Source organism: Cupressus sempervirens, chromosome 2, assembly GCF_028749045.1.
Source record: "Cupressus sempervirens isolate cs-2001-9-10 chromosome 2, ASM2874904v1, whole genome shotgun sequence".
NCBI lineage: Eukaryota > Viridiplantae > Streptophyta > Pinopsida > Cupressales > Cupressaceae > Cupressus > Cupressus sempervirens.
In genome coordinates, this window is record NC_143119.1 from 40726875 (window position 1) to 40749438 (window position 22564).

The 22564-nt window shown below is 37.0% G+C and overlaps 1 protein-coding gene across 1 annotated transcript in view; it reads left to right on the top strand.

The window, feature by feature from the left end:
* The window catches only part of LOC149570965 (ENTH/VHS family protein), a 67595-nt gene that overhangs the window by 4278 nt on the left and 40753 nt on the right, over positions 1 to 22564 (top strand). The window contains exon 3 of the mRNA XM_089812512.1: positions 5835 to 5993. Within this exon, the coding sequence (XP_089668638.1) occupies positions 5835 to 5993 (159 nt within the window). The remainder of the gene's footprint in view (positions 1 to 5834; positions 5994 to 22564) is intronic.

Consider the following 22564-nt stretch of genomic DNA (forward strand, 5'->3'; position numbering starts at 1 on the left):
ACCTATCAAGACAAAATTAGCGAGTGAAGAATCACAAAATAAAAAAATATAAATAATAGAATTATACTATGTAAAATACTAAAAAGCTGAATAAATTTTTTAATTGTGATAAACCATGGATTGCAAGAGATTGTAGGTGCTTGTACTATTCTCTATGGAAGTAGCACCAACCATATAGTCGTCTTGACAAGATCACACGTTTGTGCTTGAAAAACCCATCAACTCAACCGCCATTATATTCTGCATCTCATGATCACCAAAGAGTTCGTGGAGTGCTGCATTGTACCCTTTGGCAACTTTTGGACCTGTGGATTTCTCGTGCCAATAGAAAGGAGCTTAGAACTATAATATTTGAGACTAAATACACATGTGAGAAGATGCATCAGTGTGATCTTTTTGTTCCATCTCTTTGTTGGGATCAAGCAACATTGAGGGGGGGGGGGATCAGTGTCGCAACACTTCCAAAGCAATTAATTACTTTGCAACTTAACCATAATCATTGAATCATCCACATATAACAATACAGGAAAGTAAAGCATAGAACAATAAAGAACTCATAACACCATGATTTGTTCTCAAGGAAACCCTAGCCAAGGGAAAATCTCGATGGGGATAGTACCCACAACTATGTACTAACCTGACAGTTTGGTTAAGAGGTCTGACTGGTAGGAGTTGTTACATAGCATTTAGTACAAAAGTTCTTGTTAGAGGTCTCAATCTCAACCCTCTTAGGAGTTGCCAAGAAAAAGAAAGAGCATACAAGCTCGAGAATGAAGGTTAAAGAACTCATACCACCATGATTTGTTCTCGAGGAAATCCCGGCCAAGGGAAAATCTCGATGGGGATAGTACCCACAACAATGTGCTAACCTGAAAGTTCTGTTAAGAGGTCTGACCGGTAGGAGTTGTTACATATCATTTAGTACAGGAGTCCTTGTTAGAGGTCTCAATCTCAACCCTGTTAGGAGTTGCCAACAAAAAGAAAGAGCATACAAGCTCGAGAATGAAGGTTAAACCACCTTTTGGACTCATTGTCTAATTACAATACCAAAAAGACTATACTTGACATCACAATGCCTGATAAATCTGCAATGAGGCTTGCATCTGATTTGATCCAGCATCGAGATTTGCATATATCATAAAAACAACATCATAGCATCATTATCCATGCTGGCATATGAAATCAAACTTTCTTGTACACCCTTCATTATTCTTTATATAGTCGGCTAGCAAAAACCTTCCACAAAGTGTGTAGCACAAACTCCAATAAGCAAAATAATACCGTGCTATGAAAGGGTTAACATCTAGGATGTCGTCCCTACACTGCCAAGCAATTGAATTGTCCAAACAATTTTGTCTACTAGACCAATTTGCATGATTGCCAAAACTGTCCTGAACAACTGCCATACTGTGCCAGTTTCACTTCGCTCAACCAAAACATATGCTAGTCATCATATTGACACAATCGACCATATGCGAAGCAATTATCTGTCAGTTTTGAAGATTATGTGGTTGCTGCCATTGTACCAATATTGCTAATAAAACCCACATATGCAGTTCCAAGTTTCTTACCAACATAGTTACACCGCCCTAGGGGACAAGAAGACGTAGAACATGGGGACAAGTATTTGTGGATGGAGAAACAAAGGGAACTTAATTGGGAGGGGCTGGGGGGGCTGTGGTGGTGTACATATTATACATATGGTACTTAAAATGTTAGTTATGAAAAGATGTATTGCAATATAAGATATAAAGATGTAAAAGTATAAATACTTGAACATTGTATTGCATTGGAACATCGAACATTAAATACAAATAGTCGAATCAGCAAATAGTCAACACCAGGATGTCCCCCCATCCTTGGCGGAGGTGGTAGAATCTAGTGGCGCCGTGGGGACAGAGTCCTTGGTGCATCCTCGTCTCCTAGACATGGGGCAAAAAGCAGGGGGGGGGGTCACGTCTCAGTGTTACTACACTTACCAAATAGCTTCTTGAATAGTTGTGTTAACTAGTAGTCGTCAAATATATAATCTACCTTTGTGATGGAGGGATATGACCGATCCTAAAAAGTCACATCCCTTGATTCCCAAATGGTACAATCAATACCCTACACAAGATACAAAATCAAGATTGGAGTATCATTTGAAATAAAAGCAGAAAAAGCAATTGGCATCAGACTTATGCAAACGTTAGATTAAAAAAAACTACAAAAAGGGAGTTGTGAATACAATTACTCCAGATGCCTTATTACACTCAATACTTGAGAAGGGTATAAATAATAAGCATAAAATAAATCAACAACATAGAATTAAGGATATTGAGTTGGTAGAATAAGACTCGTGCATCTCTAAGGTAAGTATATTATCTATTATAATAATTAGAATCAATTCACTTAAAAAGATACCCATGCTCAATCTGATTATAAGTCTAAGCTAGAAGGAACAAGTAGGGATACAATATGGGAAAGGCTTGGATATATCCAGCCAACAAGTTATCTCGAGATAGGTAAGGGTTAGTGTCCTCAAACGCCTTGAGTACATGTTGGGCTTGGATCCACAAAAACCTTGAGGGAGACCATTGAATTTGGACTCAAAGTGACCTATTGTATCTTAGCATTCCCTCTAGGCCAAAGTTATAATCAGAATAGCATGAATTTTCCTAGCTTGCCATAGCTTGCTTGTGATTTGATTATCTTATGAAATTAAATAGAATATAATTATAATGAATTTTTTCATATATAAATAGACAATTCACAAGGGGTCATTGCATTGTATATGCGAGTTTGATGTTGGACACAACCCAGTATTTGTGATGTGATTTGCTGTAATCACTTGAGCCCTAGTGTGTTTAGGTGATTATAGAATAGATCATGTCGTCGATTGCACTAATGATGGTGTAGAGGGACCCGCCATCTAATGGTGAACAACCACCTATAGAATCTCCCTCTGCCATTAATCATGTTAGATTTTTGTGGAGGATCTATCAACTTTTTGAGTGCAAATGATATGGCAATTGGGTGTTTCAACTACTTCTAACTATGATTTGAAATGAAGGACAAATGAGATGTGGCTTTAGAAGTCTATGTTACTTCCTCTAACTCTACAAATTCAAGACGCTATTGATGTTGTGGTTAGACTAAACTAGTCCTTGCTTCGCCAAATCAACTATGCTAAAGAGGTTGCTATCTTCTAAAGGTGTGTGTACGATTTTCAAATTACTTATACTCATCGCAACCATAAACTTTGCAAATCAATGAACATTAAGAAATTGAAGTGAAGTGCTTGTAATGGGGCTTAAACCAACCTTGCATTGTTACTTGCAATCAACAAGTAGCGAAAGGTATGAACACAAGTTTCACTATCATTTAACTACAACAATTCTTTAATTATCTATCGAACTAATTAACTATATTAAACTTCTAGTCAACAACATTTAAGTAAAGTGACAAATGTGGAAGCCATGCAACACTCCAAAACTTCACAAGTATTCACCATGAAAACAAGAATGAATTAGGAAACACTCCAAAAATTTGCAGACCCTCCAGACTTTGCAAATGAGCATGATGCCCCAAAACAGATTGCAAAAAGCCACTATTTTGTAAGGAGAAAAATCAGAAAAACAGACGATTTTTGAGGTGAAAAATTGATCAAGACCTTAGTTACTGATTTGGGATACGAATCCAATTCGTGGATTCATGATTTTTTATTTTTCCCATTAGGATTCGTGAGAGTGTGTGTGTGTGTGTGTATGCATTATATATAAAAATATATATATATATATTATATATATTCATTCCAAGTTTGGCCTGTGGGTCCTTGGGGATTCAAGAAGTATTTGTGTAGGATTCAGGAGGATCCACGTGAAATCGTGTAGGATCCTTGTTTTGGACTTTGGATTCGTCCGGATTTGCGGTCCGTGGATCTAGATGGGTCCATAGTCCAAAACAAGGATTGTGCTTGAATCTAGACGAATCTTGGCACGAATCCAGATCTAGCCTTTTGGGCACGAATCCAGCAACTAAGATCAAAACCAAACAATAGAATACAAGACATGGATCAAAGAATATAAAGCTTCATTTTTTAGGAAAAATGTTATAACCCAGCATATAATATTTGAGGAAAAAACTATAAGCGCACTAGATTATAAGCTATAATTAATATCAAAGATCTCTGCTCCTGTCACCATACTGCTCTTCTCCTTTAGTCTGGGTGAAATGAATCAAAAACTCACATTAAATGCTCTTGATTACTCTGACCAACATGTATGTACCACGACTTAAAGAGCGCATGATATAAAGTATGTGATGCATCTTGATGATCATTCTTTAACTGTAACTCAATCCTGAACTTTTCAAACTCAATAAGGATGCTCCATATATTCCCCAAACTCATCTTGCAAACATCTGAATTAATCTGTGATATTGCTATCAGGATTTAACTGTGTGATTTTGAGTCAAACTCATTGACCCATGTTTCATGAGTAGTGATTCAACATGAATCCATCTCTCATGAGAATAAATGGAACACTTAGCACTCATTGGATCTAGGTGATGCTCACAGGGGTGAAGCACTGGGACTTCCCGGGAGGTCACCCATCCCAGTACTACTCCAGCTTGAGCGCGCTTAACTACAGAGTTTCCTCCATGGTTAAACCCAAAGCTTGCAACCCCATTTGCAAAACCTTCACCAAGTGTTGTGACCTATGAACCATTCATTAGAAAGCCCCTTAAGCTCATCAATTGATAAGTAGGAGATGATTTCCACAGCAAGTCAAATTGTGATATTGCTGTTAGGATTTAACTGTGTGATTCAATGAGTGCTAAGTGTTCCATTTGTTCTCATGAGAGATGGATTCATGTTGAATCACTACTCATGAAACATGGGTCAATGAGTTTGACTCAAAATCACACAGTTAAATCCTGATAGCAATATCACAATTTGACTTGCAGTGGAAATTATCTCCTACTTATCATCTGAAATAATCTTTAGTAGAAGCAATACTTTTGCAGACTCTCCTTCACACTACTGTTGACATCAATGCATAGTTTATATATATATGGACATATTTATGCTATCTATGAATTTTTAATTTGTGTGCACATATAACAAATATATAATTTTTATTTCATTTTGCAAATATATAATTTTTATTATATTTTGCAAAATATATAATTTTTGATTTTATTGCAAAATATATAATACATCTCACTATCAAAAAAATTGTAAACACTATATATAATAATAACAATTCATATATTTACTCAGTGAGAGCCAAATTGACGATGTGTATTAGGGATCAAACTTATTCAAATAAATAATAATTTGCCCAAGCTATATATATTTTTGGGATTAAACTTATAAATATCTTTAAAGGTTAACTGTAGATAGGATGATGACAGAAACGCTGTTGAAAGTGAGGTACATAAAATCATGACAGAATCACACAGAAAATTATGATGGAATCACGTGAAATGCATAGAGAATGTGATGGAAAAGCCCATACTTGTGCATGAACCATATTTACACAATTGTCTGGTGTTTCAGCTGAACTCAGTAATATAGCCTTACAGGATAAAGACCTATATTGAACAAATGATTGAATGTAGATTCTTCAGTGTAATCTATCAAGGTAATGGCATGAATTACACTATTGCTGATTGATGTTTTGCCTTAAATTGTAATATGTTTTTTTATATAATTTACTTTATTATTATTCAATATTAGATTTCTAATAAAGGTTTGATGAGAAAAAGTTTTGCTACTTTTGCCTATGTATGAGTAAAGCTTATTTTGCTCATGAACATTTGACTTAAACCATTTGGATATAACTGGACAGGTGCGGTTGAAAGCTATGTGTGTTCTGGAATCAATGTTACGCCAACAAAGAGAAGATAACTCCTTTGAGACTCTGGCATTGTTTTTTCAAGAAAACAAGGATGTAGTAGTTGCTTGTTTAGAATCTCCACAGGCATCTTTAAGAGAGAAGGCAAATCGGGTATGCTCTTAACTATTTTGTTGTGTATAATTAATCTTCTTTTGGAGGGCACATTGGCCAATTTTATTGTTAATAAAAGAATATAATTTTCCTTTCATATGATGTTATTTCTTATGTGGTTTACTGCTATAACTTTTCAAGCTACAATTTTTTATAGCAATTGTGATATCCCATTACCTAGTGCAATGGGAGACTAGGTTTGGAATAATTTGTGATTAGCAAATGTAGAACCCAAGATACAAATACTGTGGATTGAATGATTCAAATACCACGGTACAAATCTTGCTATGAATAATTTTAAGAAATAGGAAATTACATTTCTATTAAGTTGTATAAGCAATATTTTTCCATTTAAAGGTGACACATTTTGTAACAGACAACATTTTGGTACTAGCATGGCTCAGTTTATCCTGTAAAGCATGGGGACCTCACCTTTCATATCATTGGGGGTCCCTGGGGTGCTTAGGAAATGTTTTTATGTCCATCATTTAATCTTTTTGAACCCAAAATTCAGTTGGGCCCTGCTCTTGTTTGTAGGCATCCTACAAATCAGTGGGGGATGCTGAATCATTCCCAAGATGAATTAAGGCATGCCCAAGCACCTCTTATCTCAGCCATTGCAGTGATGACCCTTATAAACTAAAAACATGATAAATTATAGGAGAACATTAAAAAAAGTGCATTTTGCAGAAGAGGAAACTATGAAGAGTAAAGTTATAACAAAGGAGAAATAAATAGGCATGGGAGCACATTCACAGTATATTTTGAGAAATATTTTGCTGAATTCCTTTTCTTGAGACTTGTTGATGTTAGTTTTGTACCACTACATAACATATAGCAATTGAATACTTGATATGAAATATCAAACACTGAATCCCTCTCCTGAAAAGTAAATACGCATGAAGACATGAGAAAAACTCCAATGTTCCTTACACTTGTGGATACTAACTCAGTTATATTAATGTGATTTACTGGTTAATCACGTAGGCAGCCTTACGTTCTTTATTCAAAGATTGTTGGAGTCTCGTTGTGATGGTGATGATGTTTGGGTTCGGTGAAGTATACGAGTGCCAAATGATGTTGATGGTGATGGTGATGATGATGGAGGGTGTGTGTGCCAATGATGCTTCTCCTTTCTAACTTTCTTCTTCAAAACTACTTGCTGCTCTACTCCTACTCCTATGAATGGAAAGATTAGCAAATGGACGAGGATCGAATCTGATGAAAGCTTACTAGTGGCTCTACCTCCATAGATGCAATGATTCAAAGGAAAAACACTAGATTACCACACAAGGCTTCCTAACTAGCTGCTAGGATGCTAGTGGCCTAGTTTATAAATCCCTATCAAACATCCACTAATATCACCATACAACTATCCATCTACTCTTACTCTTAACAACTTTCTTGAAATAAAATCTACTTTAACAACTTCAATGAAATTTAACTCTAACTATTGGAAGTAGAAACCATGCAATAACACCAAGTGTTCTCTTAATGATCATGTAAGTCACAACAATGATAAAGAGAGGCAATTTTGGTATTATCTTAAGCAACAATTTTCTTCAACCCTTTACAAATGAGAGCAAATGGTCTTATATAAGGGCCAAAATTACAACTAATGGTAGAGATTAATAGACAAAATCAACGATCCACATTAGATCCCAGAAACCCTAATCAGGGTTGCCATCCCATCGGCCAATGAGAAGACGCTACTTCATCAATGGACCAATGAAAAGAAAAGAAAAGTGGCAACCAATGAGAAGGCACCAAAATGATAACCAATTAGAATCAGACACCTATTCTACCCAAGAAGAAGAAGAATTTGCCACTTGGGCTTACATCAAATGATCTTCTAGTATAATTCTACCCTTTTCTTTCATCTTCTTAGCCAAAGCAACGAACTTGGCTAGCTTGCGTTGACTTCCTACATGGGAGGGCAAAGTGTGCACTTCATCTTGAGCTTAGCTGAATTTATCATTTTGCTCGCTGCTTGCAGTGTCTTCTCATGATCCTTCTCATATCCTTTCGTATATCCGATCAAGTCGAGGGAGGCAAGGGTGCCCAAATGCTTCTTCTTGGTGGCAACCTTCCCCAACTCATCCAATCTTGATCCAAACTCCGTCTCATTCACGTCCTCCTCTTTGATGTCTTCAAAATCAAGTGCAACCCCAACATCGCTCATCATGGTTGAAATGGAAGTGTCAATGCCTGGGTTGTGTTGTGTAATCTCATTTTGTATCTCTTCAAGTATCTTCAATCTAATAGTCAAGGCAACAAACCAAGACTCAATCGTACTCTTTCCTCCTTCATCTACCAACTTGGTTCTCTCCAAATAGCTCTCCGGTAGCTCGATAAATGCCTGTAGCCTAGGAATGGCTAAGTCCTTGACTGGAAGGAAATCCTTCCACTCCCCTTCAAATGTTCTGAATTTGTCTCTAATAGCCACCAATGACCTAAATGTCGAGATAAACGAAGACAAGAAATTTCGCCCATCTTGAATTATATCACTGATCCAATCTTTGGTTTCGCGCAGTTGAGCCGATATCTCTTCTATGTTGCTCCCGGTGTCTTGCGTAGGGGCTGCTTGGTGCAACTGTTGGATAGGCTGGCAATCTTTCCAATACTTGTTTTCGGCCTCCAACTTTATTATCCTCTTGTTTGCCTTCCTCAACCTTTCTCTAATTGAAACCATGCCTTCCTGGATCTCCTCACATTCCATGTCATTCGTGATTCTTCCTAAGTTATGCTCTACTATCTCATACTCCTGAGTTACAATTTCATCTATTGCCTTGCTAACCTTTGGTATAGCAATTTGAACTTTTCAGTGACCTTCATCATTGCTCCTAATTAGTTTTGCCACCGTTTTTGCAATTTGTTTTTGTTTCTCGCTATCTTCCTTTTCCACTAACCCTAGAATATCTGTAACTGTTCGAACAGTCACCACCTTGCCTCTTGGCATAAGCATTTGCCTTAACCATAGTGGTGCAGTGCATCTCCCCAAGTCTGGATTCGGTTCAACTAACAAAGCATCATCGACAGCTTCGGGCGCTTGGCTTATTTCGTCAATATCAATTGGCCTATCCTCTTCTTCACTAGTGACTGTCGTATCATCTCCATGTTGGTTCTCCGAGAGAGGAGAATACTCGGTACTGTCACTGTAACCGCTTGATTCCAAATCATAACTCACCTCTTCTGCGACCCCTTGTCCACTTGTATTATCCTCTTGGCCTCTAGCCTCAATCATGATCTCCCTTGACAGTGCTACATTCCCTCTCTTTGTTGGAGGCTCTTAATGTTCTTTACTTTTCTCAACCTCCAAACTTCTCTTCTTGCTCTTAATTACTTTTTGTTGTTGGCTACTGCTGTCACCTTCCTGTCCGACTGACTCCACTGGACCTTCCTCCGATTTCATCTTCTTATAAGTAAGGTGTACCTTCCGACTTTGTAATTGCTTTAACTTCTCATTGTACCATGACTCAGTGTGTAGATCAATTGTCCTTGTAACTGCCTCTAAGGAAGGATCTTGATGATCATCCCAATCCACTGGACCCAATTCTGTTCCATCCATTGTACCATAATCTTCTCATAGTACATTTTCATCATCTTCTAGTTGATCGGGAATATCAAGGCCTCTCCATCTGATTGCTCTCATCATGCCCATTAACAATCTTGAGAAAGCTAGCTTCCTCACATGAAAGTCATCTTGTGCATTGGCCCAAAATCCTTCTATGGTAGGAATATGTTTGAATGTGTTTTCCCTAGATGCTTTGATAGGACCATTAGGATTGAATCCTTGTCTTGCTCTATACCATCCTAGATGATACCATTCCAATTCTTTCTTCGCAGTTGCAAAGGCAACAGAATTGGGGCAAGTGTCATTGCCTATTCCAAATGAGAAGGTAATCCCTGTCTCACCTTTAAGTTTCATCATTTTGTCATAATGCTCAAGTTGCCTAGCCAACTCTATCAAAACTATCTTGTTGGGTGGGTACTTTGGAAGTCTCCTAGGACAAACTGTACTTCCTACCACTCGAATGTATGTAAATTGCAGAAATTGGATGAACTAACTCCCATACTTCTTAACTTTTGCTTCCGCTTCTAATGAGAGCCTCCTAGCAATTGTCCCTTGTAATATCTTTACTGTCTTCATGGCAAAGGCATCATAAAACATCTTATAATCTTTGGTGTTGTGCAAACGAAGCTATGGATAGCAGTCATGCACCAAACATTGTCTTGGCCCATTGCCAATCACTCCTAAGGCCTTAAGTCCAGGATTTTCATATAGTCTCGCAATTAGATAGAAAAGATAGGATTCCATATAGAATTGCTTTTGATTTTGCACTGTCCTAAGTTGCAACTCTAAATTTTCACTTATGATTCTAGCCCAATCAAATTTTTTCTTTCCATTTTCAATTTCATCAATAAAATAATACATCTAGTTCTCGAATTGGATACCTTGAGTCACGCCCATGATTTGGCTGCCATATTCTGATTTGAAATCTGACTTGGTGAGCTTTGACAACTTGGTGACTCCCTTCTTGCCCTCGTGTAACCAATTCTGCTTTAGATGAATGAAGTAAGCCTCCTGATTATCCTGAAATAACTTGGCCGCTTGATCCATCATTACCACTGTCATGCTTTTATATCGGGGAATATTAAATACTTCTTCGACTACTTGTCCGCTAATGTTGGCTAACACCCTATTCCCTTCATAAAAAATGATGGATTTAGTAACAATATCAAACTAGGATGCACACTCCATTACCAATTCCGGACAAGGTAAGGTAGGAGGGAAAACCGTCGCGTGTACAATACCGCTCTTGTAGATCTTCTTCGTCATGGGGGATTGTCCTTCCTCCAATCTATCCTTCAATTGTACCATGTTCACTATACCGATATTGGTATCACTTATTCACCTCACTTTCGAGAAGGCGGTCCTAGGCATCATGTCTTCCTTGTTTTTTTGGTATTTGTTCCCTTTGGGTTCTTGCTGGCACTAACATCTACCATTCTAAACACTTATTTCTACCCCTTCGTTTTAAATGATATAGACTACACTTACCGATCTCCAACGTTCTTTCTATTGATAGAATCTAGCTTATTTTTGCCTCTCCAAGTCCTATCTCTACACTTATCAATTTCCAAACTTCAATCCTAGGGGTGGGACTACCACTTATTTCTGCCTCTTCGTTATCTTAGAATGGACTACACTTATGTCTCCCAACTTCAATCCTAGGGTGGTCTAGCTTATTTCTGCCTCTCCAAATGTCCTATCATAAAATCTACACTTATATCTCCTAACTTTAGCCTATCAATGGAATGATGAAGTGGTGGATGATGAGTGCAAGAAGAAAATAAATGAAATGAACTGAGCAAGAACAAGGAATAAAATTCGCCTTTAAAACCAATCTTCACCTCTAAAAATGAATAGAATTTTATCTTAAATCTGCTTTTACCAATAATTGGGCCCTCGTCAAGTTCGGATTAGATCTTAGAAATTTCAATCCTCCTTGCAAATAATGATGCCCTAGGAAAAAAAAATTAGATTGTCAACTTCCTTGAAATTGCCCACACTTGTCAAAAATCAGACCTTAAATCACATTGTCCTTTCACCAAATAAGCACCGAATTCTGGAAGGAGAAATTGCAGCCAAAGATGGAGAAATCAGATTTAAAGAAAAATGGCCCAAGCTAAAAAAAAATTAGATTTGCTCCAAAAATTGTCCTAGGGCAGAAATTCGCCCAAGCAAGAAGGAGAAAAATGCTGCCAAGAAATAGAGAATTTGCCTCAAATATCGCCTTAGCTGAAAAAGTCGCTTCCCTTAGAAGAAAATCGCACATCCAAAGAGGAGGAAAAAAGAAGGGGGGAAGCCCCTCTTATACCAAATTTTTTGCCTCTCCAAGTGGACTGACCTGCCTGGAGGGAAAACAAAATTAAATTAGTCCCTTAATTAATGGCCCAGATTTAAATGCAATATTAAAATTACTTATCCCATAGTGAAATTAGACCATTTAATTGCCAGTTTTGATCAGAAATTGCAAAATAGAAACAAGTTTAGCTTAAGAGATGTCAAAATTTTCATTTAATAATGCTTTGGCAATTAAAATATCATTAAAATCAAATCCAGCAAGCCAAAATCAATTTTCAATTCCAAATTACCAATTTTTAAAACATTTCTAAAATCCTCTAGGCTAAATTTTAGCCAAATTAATGAGATTTTGTAATTTAATCCAATTTCAATTTTGCAATGCAATTTCAAATTTTTTTAACAAAATAAATCCTTTTCTTAGCAGTCAAAATTCAAACTCCAATTTCAATTTCACTATGAAAAATTTATTTTTTCACCAAAAAAGTCAAGATTTTTCGAAATGACTGAATCTAACAAATTCATTTTGAAAATGCTCAAGCTTATACAATTATTTCAAATTTTCAAAAATCCATCTAAGTCCAAAAATTTGCAATTTTATCCTACCAAGTATTTGTTTTAACCATCGAAAAAATGTTGTTTGGCCTAAGGATAAAATTACATGTTCCGAAAAATCAAGTTTCGCACTGGGTGAAAAATAAACCAAATCAAATCCCTCTTGGCCCGAAGGCGCCCAAGGTGTAAAATTTTCAAATCGAAAACCTCTGGACAACTCCAAAAAATTTGCTAAGGCAATTGAAAAAAGGGGGTTACCAAAATTTTTGGGGCGATGGTGTGAAAACCTCACAACAAGACCTTTTAAGACTCTTATTGAACTCCCTGAGAAAAATATGCAGTACTGAAACGATTGAATGGTAATAGGCCAAGTGGGGTAAAAAGGGATTGAAATTGTGTTGGGCAAAAGGGAATAGAAGCTTCTATTTTAGTGCCCTTTAATTATGTTTAAGAATATTACAAGAAACACAACACGATATTGTTTATGCCATGATTGCAACGCTTGTTTATAGGAACCTACACTAGGACTAATGCTCATCTTTGCATACACCCAGGGAAGGGATTAGGTGTTAAGATAAACTAAATATTGAAGAGGAGGTTGATGTGCTTGGGTTTTATATGATTGAATTGGCTTTTCTACCTCAGCTGATATTGCCCATATTTCTAATTATGCCAAGAGGGATTCCTATGTGGCATTGTTGGCAATAACCCCCACTTGGATTGATGATGTGCTGGCCATATAGGGCCAATAGTGTAGTTGGTAGACTTTGTCACTTGAAATTGCAGTGAATATAAAGTGCCAACCTCATATTGTTTGGGGGTCTCTTGGGAGTGGGGGGGAGGGTGCGGGGGTTATCACGGTGGCGGGGGAGGTGTGTCTTGGTGCATTCTTTTGATCTTTTTGCTTGTGCTCTTCATTTTCATGGGTCATTCTAAGGTTCTTTTGCTAGCACCTTATAATTATGCAACTTGGCATCAACATGCATGGAATGCCATATCAATTTTGGATATTCTCTATTCGCTTGGAAATAGATACCTGAACCTACAAATAATGATATGAAGATAAAGAGTTGATTGAACTTACTAAAGCTCTTGGATGTATTCATATCTTTGTTTTACAAGATATATTGTGTCAGATTGATTCGTGAAAAACTCTCATAATGTCAAGAGGGATTCCTATGTGGCATTGTTGGCAATAACCCTTACCTGGATTGATGATGTGCTGGCCATATAGGGCCAATAGTGTAGCTGGTAGACTCTGTCACTTGAAACTGCAGTGAATATAAAGTGCCAACCTCATATATTGTTTGGGGGTCTCTTGGGAGGGGGGGGGGGGGGGGGGGGTGGGCGGGTGGAGGGGTTGTCGCGGTGGTGGGGGAGGTGTGTTTTGGTGCATTCTTTTGATCTTTTTGCTTGTGCTCTTCATTTTCATGGGTCATTCTAAGGTTCTTTTGCTAGCACCTTATAATTATGCAACTTGGCATCAACATGCATGGAATGCCATGTTAGTTTTGGATATTCTCTATTCACTGAGAAATAGATACCTAAACCTACAAATAATGATATGAAGATATTGAGTTGATTGAACTTGCTAAAGCTCTTGGATGTATTCATATCTTTGTTTTACAAGATATATTGTGTTAGATTGATCCGTGAAGAACTCTCATAATGCTTGGGAAATATCAAAGACATTATTTGAAATTGCGAATGAAGTCGAAAGCTATCAACATCCAAGACTATATCACCAAGGTTAATGATCTAAAAGAACGATATAAATGATGTAAAGAATTTTGACAACATCTAGGTGTTAAGAAGTAAAGTCCACACGCAATTGAAGGGGGGGAAATCAATTGTGAGCAATTAAACTTAAATCCAAGCTTAATATTTCCAACTCCAGTAGATAAAACAATGAAGCACAACAAAAGATAAACCATACACAATTACACAATGATTTGTTCACTAGGGAAACCCTTGATCAGAGGGAAAGCCCTTGTGGAGATGGCAACCACAAGATAGTTTACTAATATATATGTTCCTTGTGAAAGGATGTGACCCTGTTAGGAGCGAATTATAGTGCATTGAGTACATTAGTCATTGTTAGAGGACAAATCCTTGTTACGAGATCTTGAACCCTTATTAGAAGGTTCTAACACTATCAAAGGTTAATAGGGAAACAACTAGACCCACTGTCTAAATTGTTCCAACAACTATGAAGATCAATACTTCAGAATAACATATCTAACATAGGTGAACTAACTGATTTGCAACTTGCTTGCCAAAACAATTCTTTTGAAGCCCAATACCATATACCAAATCAATCCTTGCTTTGCTATGATTATCCAACCTTCAAGCTCGCATTCAATGATTACATCCACGATTCATAGTACATATGATATCATGTGACCTTTCCAGAATGACCTCTAAACCTTGCTATCGCGAACATTTCTTCTACCATGATCCAAGCTCATTGACATTAATTTCACTTCGTTGATAAGATATAGTCAATATGCTACCAATTGTCCCCTTCAATATTTCCTGTACATTGGTTTGCTACCAACCTTCACCAAATGATATGCAACTCAACCAATACTCAATATAAACACAAGCAAACATAGATATGATGTCTACACTCATTCGTAAACATAATCCTAAGCTCGCATAGCTAAATTGTTATGTGCCAATAATATCCATGAGATATACATAATCATTGTCTATCATGATCATATAAATATATGTTGTGATCAATGACAAAACTTGTCATTAATACAACACATAACCAACATATCCAAGTGTTGACCAATCTTGTATTCCTAACGATCTCCCCTTTTAACATTGATGACAACATATGCTGAAAAATTGTCAATCCAAATGTAAGCTTTTGAATACAATTTTCTAAATATCCTCAACATATACAACCTTTACAATTTTCCTCTGTTCCCCGGGGATGCGTACTTGGCCAAAATACAGGAGTTTCCGAGATAGGGGGACGGGTATGTGATGTCCCCCAACCATCCCCAAAAAAGACATTGGTTGGGAAGAAGCCATCCCCGGTACAAAAAGGGGACGCCTAGACGTCCCCCAACCATACTGAGTGTTAGTGAACAATTTTTCCTATAAAGTTTGTATATAAAAACAGAGAAAAGAATGTAAACTAACAAATGAATTCCTATCTGATGAGCTTAGGAATTCTCTGCCTAATATTTTCTCAATGAAAATAGGCGCAGCTACCTTTATTGCAAATGGAGTTTTCAGTTTAAAAGGATTCAACAGAAAGATCTTTGCAAAAGAAAATATCTGCTGAAAGTGCTGAAACAACTTGTTTCACTTCATCAATATGAAACAAACTTTAATGCAAAAGAACCACTCAACTTTAACTATCAAAATGATCCACATAATTGAGAATTAAAGCATCGAGCAGGCAATATAAATCCGCTAGTTTCTCACAGCATTTCCCATACTCAGAATCTGCAAACTCAGAATCGATAACAGACATAGTTAAAAGCTTTAACTAGCATTTATAGAAATACTAACTGAAATAAGCAGATAATAGTATCTACTCACAAAACCTTCAATTGAGATTCAAACTATAGAGTTTCAATACGTCTGCATAAATCTAGAGTTGCTGCTTCTAAACTTGAAACCAAACCGTAAACAAAAATAGTTCTGTTTATCGGTCTGCCTGAGAAAATCTAACCTTAAAACAATACGAATTATTACATTTATAGGCGAAGGGGCTGGACCAGAGCCAAAATTACCCCGCCAGGAGTAGATTGTCTTTTTTTGCTAAGTTAAAACTAATCTTGAAAATAACTCAAAGAAAAACAGCCATGAAACTGTAACTAAACATTTTCAAGCGTAACCACTTGTCTTGATCATGCCGAACTGTCTCCACTGGCCGTGTTTCTCGTAGTCTTCCATGTCTCGTAGGCAGCTGAAAAGGCCGAAATAATCGACTGATGTGGCAAGCCGATGTAGGCGAATCTCTGTTTCCAAATCTCCTTTATTTTCTTTAGCTCAGCGGCCTTTTCCTCGTGCATCTCCAGGTGTTTTGAGTTGATAATCAACATAGCTTCCGTATGTGCCACGTTGGAGAAATCCTGCCTTACTGGTGTCTTTTTATCCTGCCACTCCTGAAATTTCTTCTGCACTTCCTTGATTATTTCATCCGATTGGGCCACGAGGTCATCATCCTTTCCCATAAAATGTTTGGCAAACCATTTTAAATCATTTTGGATGATCTGATGAATAACTTTCAATTCTTGCAGAGCTTCCTTGACTTCAGATATTCCCTGCGTTAACGCCTCATTTCTCCATTCAATGCAGTCTTTAATGACATATAGAACTTTTCTCATCAAGATCTGCTACTGGACATTCAGCGAGAAACCTTTGCAAACCAAGCTCTTGCACATCTTCCAGCCATATGACTATTTTAGACCAATTATTCCTCTCCTTTTCATACACATCGTTGCTTGTTTCCACCTTCTTGGAAATATTCAATATTTCCTTTGATGCCTGGTCTAAATGGCCTATATGTTGGACAGTGTTATGCAGAACATCCAACACCCACTCACCTGCTATTTTTGCCACAGCCTTGCACTTATGCAAATTTTCAAGTGATTGCTGATTGACCATAGAGGATACGTCGACAATTGCAGACATCTCGCTTATAGGCTTGACTTCGGGGTGAAGTATGGCATTGATGTACTGGGCCATGCTCTTGATTGTTTCTTTCATCTCCTGTTTGTCCTGCCCGTCCTTCCATACTCTTTCAGCGATCTTTTTATTAGACACCTCGAAGAATTTCATATTCGTCTCGTGGTTTGCCTTTCCAAGGTCAACCTTGGTTATCTGATAATCTTGAGGAGCCACGGAATCGCAAGCACTTCCATCGGGTGGTGTGGCTACTTCTGCCGTCCATCGCCTTGAAGCTTTGTCAAAGTTGATTCTCGACTCTGTCCTCGCTTTCTTCACTTTAGGTGTCTTACCTAGGCATTTACTAACCAGGTCATCAATTGGCATGGAGATGGGAACAATGCTTCTTTTCTTCTCCACAGACGTCTCTAGCCATTTGGGAGTTGCCTGTTCTTTTTCTGCAGTGGAGGAACATTTGGCCAGAACAAGGTTACCCTGTTGATTGTCGGCGGTTGTTGCCAAGCTCTGAGACTTTGGTAAATTATCTGCCATGGGTGGGTCTTCCGCTGCTTCGAGGTCCACAGTTATGGTGCTCTGGCTTTTAGCGATCCGTGCCTTCTTTGTACTTGAGCGAGTTATCCTTTTACTTCTCGGAGTTTCCTCTTGAACCTGAAGTTGAAGTGTTTCCGGGGTTGCTTCAAGTTCAGCTTCAAGTGGACCTGCAACAAATTCAGGAACACTTTGATTAGTTTGCTTTCGGGGAGCCTTTTTATCTTTGTTCCTTGAAGATTTCTCAGAAAAGCTGGGAGTAATTGCCGCCTTCGACTTTATCCATTTGGCAGTTCTGGCTATTACATCCTTGGAATAGGCATACACATCATTTTCTTCTCTTTTCTCCCAGTCGATTTCTGGAATAGGCATGCATTCAACTTGATCCAGGTAAAATTGATCAACTATTTCCTCTAATCATCATCTTTCAAACCATAAGTATTCAGCTCTATATTGAACATGATGACCTGCTTGATGGTTAAGTGTGACCACAGTCTCTTCCTCACCTCGAATTCATTGTGACAATTTGCCTAGAAGTCCTCTAGCTATGGGGAGTGAAATAGAGCAAATGCATTTTTGACATTGTCTCTAATAAAGCTAGTGTAGTCAAAATCCAGTCGAGGAGTGATAGGTTTAAGACACAAACGGGTCAATGACTTGGTTGACAATAGAGCTTCTTTCACACTAGGTCATCTATAATGTCCAATCTCAATTGGGAAGAAAACTGAAGAGGCCTTCTTTGAAATTTGAAAGGATTCAACAAGGGAAGCAAACTGTCTACACATTTCTGCTAGCACCATGGAGTCTGAACAGTAGCGAGGCAATTTTAAGGGTTCACCAGGAAATCCACCTATTCTAATATATGTAAATCTGGGAAATTGAATGAAATAACATCCATAAATTTGAACAGCTTGCATGGCTTCCTCTGACATTCTATCATTTTCTCGCCCTTGCAGCTCAAATACCAACTTCCCCAAAAAGGCATCATTTATTTTCTTAAATTCTTTGCACACTGTGTCATCCTGGAGGTCTTTATAGTATTGATAGATAGGCATGTCATCAACCCAGGGTGTATGCGGAAGATAATCCCAATCTTTGGACGTTGCCAGAATGTAAATTAGATAGGAAGACAGAAAGAAAGGACCACAGTTGGTAACATTAATCAAGCCTTTATGTAGATTCTCGGCTATGAGGTCTGACCAATCGATGAACTTGACTCCCTCAACTATCTTCTGAATAAAGAAATACATCTAGGATTCCCAATAGAAAGCATGCTCGTTTCCTTTAATTCTATTCAACAGGAAGACAATATCTGCAATCTCCTTGATAAAATGCTCGATCGTCAATGGTTTAGGCAGCCTAGAACCCCCTTCTGCAGGCTTCAAGAGCCAGGATTGAGCAATCTTGGTGTCATAGCTGGTTTTATTTGCTGCATACAGGCGCTCAGCCTCCTCGAATGTCCATGGCTCATAGGGTTCTTTATGAGGAATCTTGAGGGCGGAATTTACACTGTTTTTGCTGATTTTAACAACTACTTCCCCCGATGATTTTTTAACGCACCCAGAAACAGGGTCGAAATGGCTTGCACACTCAAGGACGCATTCTGGGTATGGGATAGCAGCAGGAAAAGCAACGGCCTCTATCAACCTACTCTCTACTAATCTCTGGTAAATAGGACTTGATGGCGTGTTTCTAGCTCTCTCTATTACCTCAGATGGGTTTCTATTTGCTAAGAATGTGTCCCGAATTTCAGGGAGTGAGCTGAGCAAAGGTGGTTTTTCTAACTTAGGCAACTTTGGACGAAAGAGTGTCATGATTGTTAAAAGAGGCTAAGGCTAGAGGTGGCCCAAAACAAAGCAAATACAATTGAAATGCAGAAGGGAATGAGAAAAAAAAAAATGCACTTACAGTTCAATAGAGACTCAGCCTGCAATTCGCCCTTCCTACCCAGTATGCTGAAATTCCTATGAAGAAATTGCAAAGAGTGAAAAAAAGGTCGAAAATCAATGCATTTAAAGGCAGGCTTATGCAAAAGATTATGGAGCAGATTCGGCAAGTAAGGGCAATAATTGCTCATTAATGTGGCATGAGCATGGAAGGACGCTGCGTGTGATTCGATTTACTCATTCCCTCAAATCCGCACGTACGCAGCTCAACTGGATAATCATGTCGTAACAATATTAGTCTTTTCAAATTTCTGCCGTAGCTTGAGCACGTACCACCTTAGATATTTCTATTTATGACTTAGCATGCCTCGGGAAGTGTTGTAATTGGACCCACCTTAGATCTGATTCGGCGACTCAAAACCTGCAAACAACTTATGTAAGTGCACAAAATCGATATTGAACTTGAAGTTGAAGTTTTGGAGGGATGGGTTTCAACTTCTACTTCGGCTTGAAAAAGGGAGGCGCGGGGGAAAGAAAGCTGGATTGGCAGATGAAAACTATCGCTGACTTGAAGTTGAAGTCGAAGTGAACAAAACTTCAAGTTCAACTTCCATGATGAGAATGAGACCATGACAGAAAACTGCGTTAAAACTATAAGTGCTAACACTGAGTACGACCAACCATCCCCAAATGTTTTTAAATTTTTTTTTAATGCAAAAAAAATTAAAAAGTGAATATTAAAAAATAATTTTAAGGCTCCCTCCAAATGCGGTAGAGGCAGAATAGGAGCAACAGTCTGCTTCATTTTTCTATGTTATGTTTTTTATGTTGAATGTGAACATGATTATGATACATTGATACTTATTACTTTATGGTAGCCCTCTAACCTTTGGGTGTATAGCTTTAGGCATATCTAGATTTAGATTTTCAGATTTATCATGTTTATCATTATGATATTGTTCACTGATATTGATATGCATTTTGACAATTGAGTACTGAAATCAGATATTATTTCTTAGATGACATTCAAATGTTGTATGTTATGGTTCTATAATGATGTTTAAATGACATGCCTTGTGCTTAGTTTCATATGAATGACATGTATATTTGCAAATTTCAATGTATATTTTAAAATTTCCTTATATATATACAGTCCTCCTAACAATCTTCCTATTAGGTTCTTCTGTTTGTCTTCCAGCTTTTGATATCATAGATCTTTCTTCTAGTTTTTCATTGTTTCTCTCCCCCTTTGACATGAATGGAAAATGTGCCAATATGCCAAATATCAATCTAAAATGCTCCCCTTCGATGAACGTTCTCATCAAAGTTCCTGCATTGGATCATGCCAATCCACAACCAAAAATATATATCAATTGCCAACAAATATTGTTATGTCAGGAACAAATCATAAGAGTTCTTCAATTAACTCTCTTCTTACTATAACCACTTCCCTAAGGAGCAGTATGAAATATTACGTCCAAATGTATGAATAGTGCTCTAATTATACTGGATTGATGCAATGTTGCATCATTTATTCTTTGCTAGGTGGCGACATTACCGCTAGCATGCATCTGAGATACTCAGAGGTGTCCTTAGCCAGTGGTTTCGTAAATATATCTCTAGAACCTTTCTCTTAGAAAATGATGCTTTATTGCAATATGTTAATTCTTTGAATGTAAAACCGGATTCATTGACATACTCATTGTACTTGTGTTATTACAATGCATAATAGTAGCTTTATCAAATACAATCCTTCAACACTTGCTTCATCCACATAATCTGATTACAATTGTTAGCAGTTGCAACATAGTCTGCCTCTATTGTGGATTGTGAAATACAATCTTGTTTCTTTCTTAACCAAGATACCAATATTCCACCAAGAAAGAATGCTCCACCACTTGTACACTTTCTGTCATCAACATTTCTTGCCCAATCAACATCAGTATATGCATATAATGTGAAATCATTAGGTGTGCCATACCATAAGCCAAAGTCTATTGTTCCCTTCAAATGTCTGAAATTTCTCTTTTCTGCTGCTAAGTGTGTCTCTTTATGATCTACTTGAAATCTCGCTACTATCCCAATTGCATTAGCAATATCTGGCCTCATTGGAGTCAAATATTGTAATCCACCAATTGTAGATTTGTACCTTGTTTGCATAGCATTAGGTGATTCATCTTTGTTAGACAATTTGCATCTAGTCACCCTAGGTGTTCCAACAGGTTTACAATTTTTCATACCAAATCTCACTAAGGTCTCGTTTGGTTGCAGGAATTGGGCCGGAATAGGAAAATCTAAATACCCGCATTCACCAATTTGATGTTTGTTTGCAAAATACAAAATTGGAATTAGAGTTCGCCCATCCTATTTTGACCCTAAAATGAGCATAGCGGAATTCCTAAAAAAAGGTGGAATAAGAATAGCTTATTCTTATTCTAGTTTTTAATAAACTTAATTTGATGGGTTGTCAGGTCCGTGACTTTGCCATTTGATTGTAATTTGCCACTCAAATGCATTTTTGGACTATTCTCTCTGTTCATCAAAAGATATAAACTAGGTCAACATTATTTAACGTTTAATATGTGTTTTTTTTTAAATAACAAAAAAAACTAATATCATATTTAATATCTTTTCGAAACTTTCATAAAAGTATCTTTACAAATAAATCTTGTGTTAAATCTTTATAATTAAGAGTATGTTGAAAGATCATTTAAATATCATATTAATGATCTCGACTTATTTGTATCTTTTATTTTCTTTAATATTTTTAAAAATTAAATGATTTTAGTTTTGATTTTATACTCATTAAAATAATTTGATTTAATTTAGAATTAAATTTATATACAATAAAATATGTCCTTTGAATTTCAAAGGTTGTGGTATATCTTTCACTTATAAAGTCAATTAAAAAATAAAAATAAAGGATAATTAAAATAATTTGGCTTTTAAAAATTAATAAAAAGCTAGTTTTTATAAATAATTTTTTTTGTTTATTTAAACTATTACCAAACTAAATTTAAAAAAAAAAAAAAAATTAAAATAAGAATTATTCCAATTTCTATTTCAATTGTTGCAACCAAACA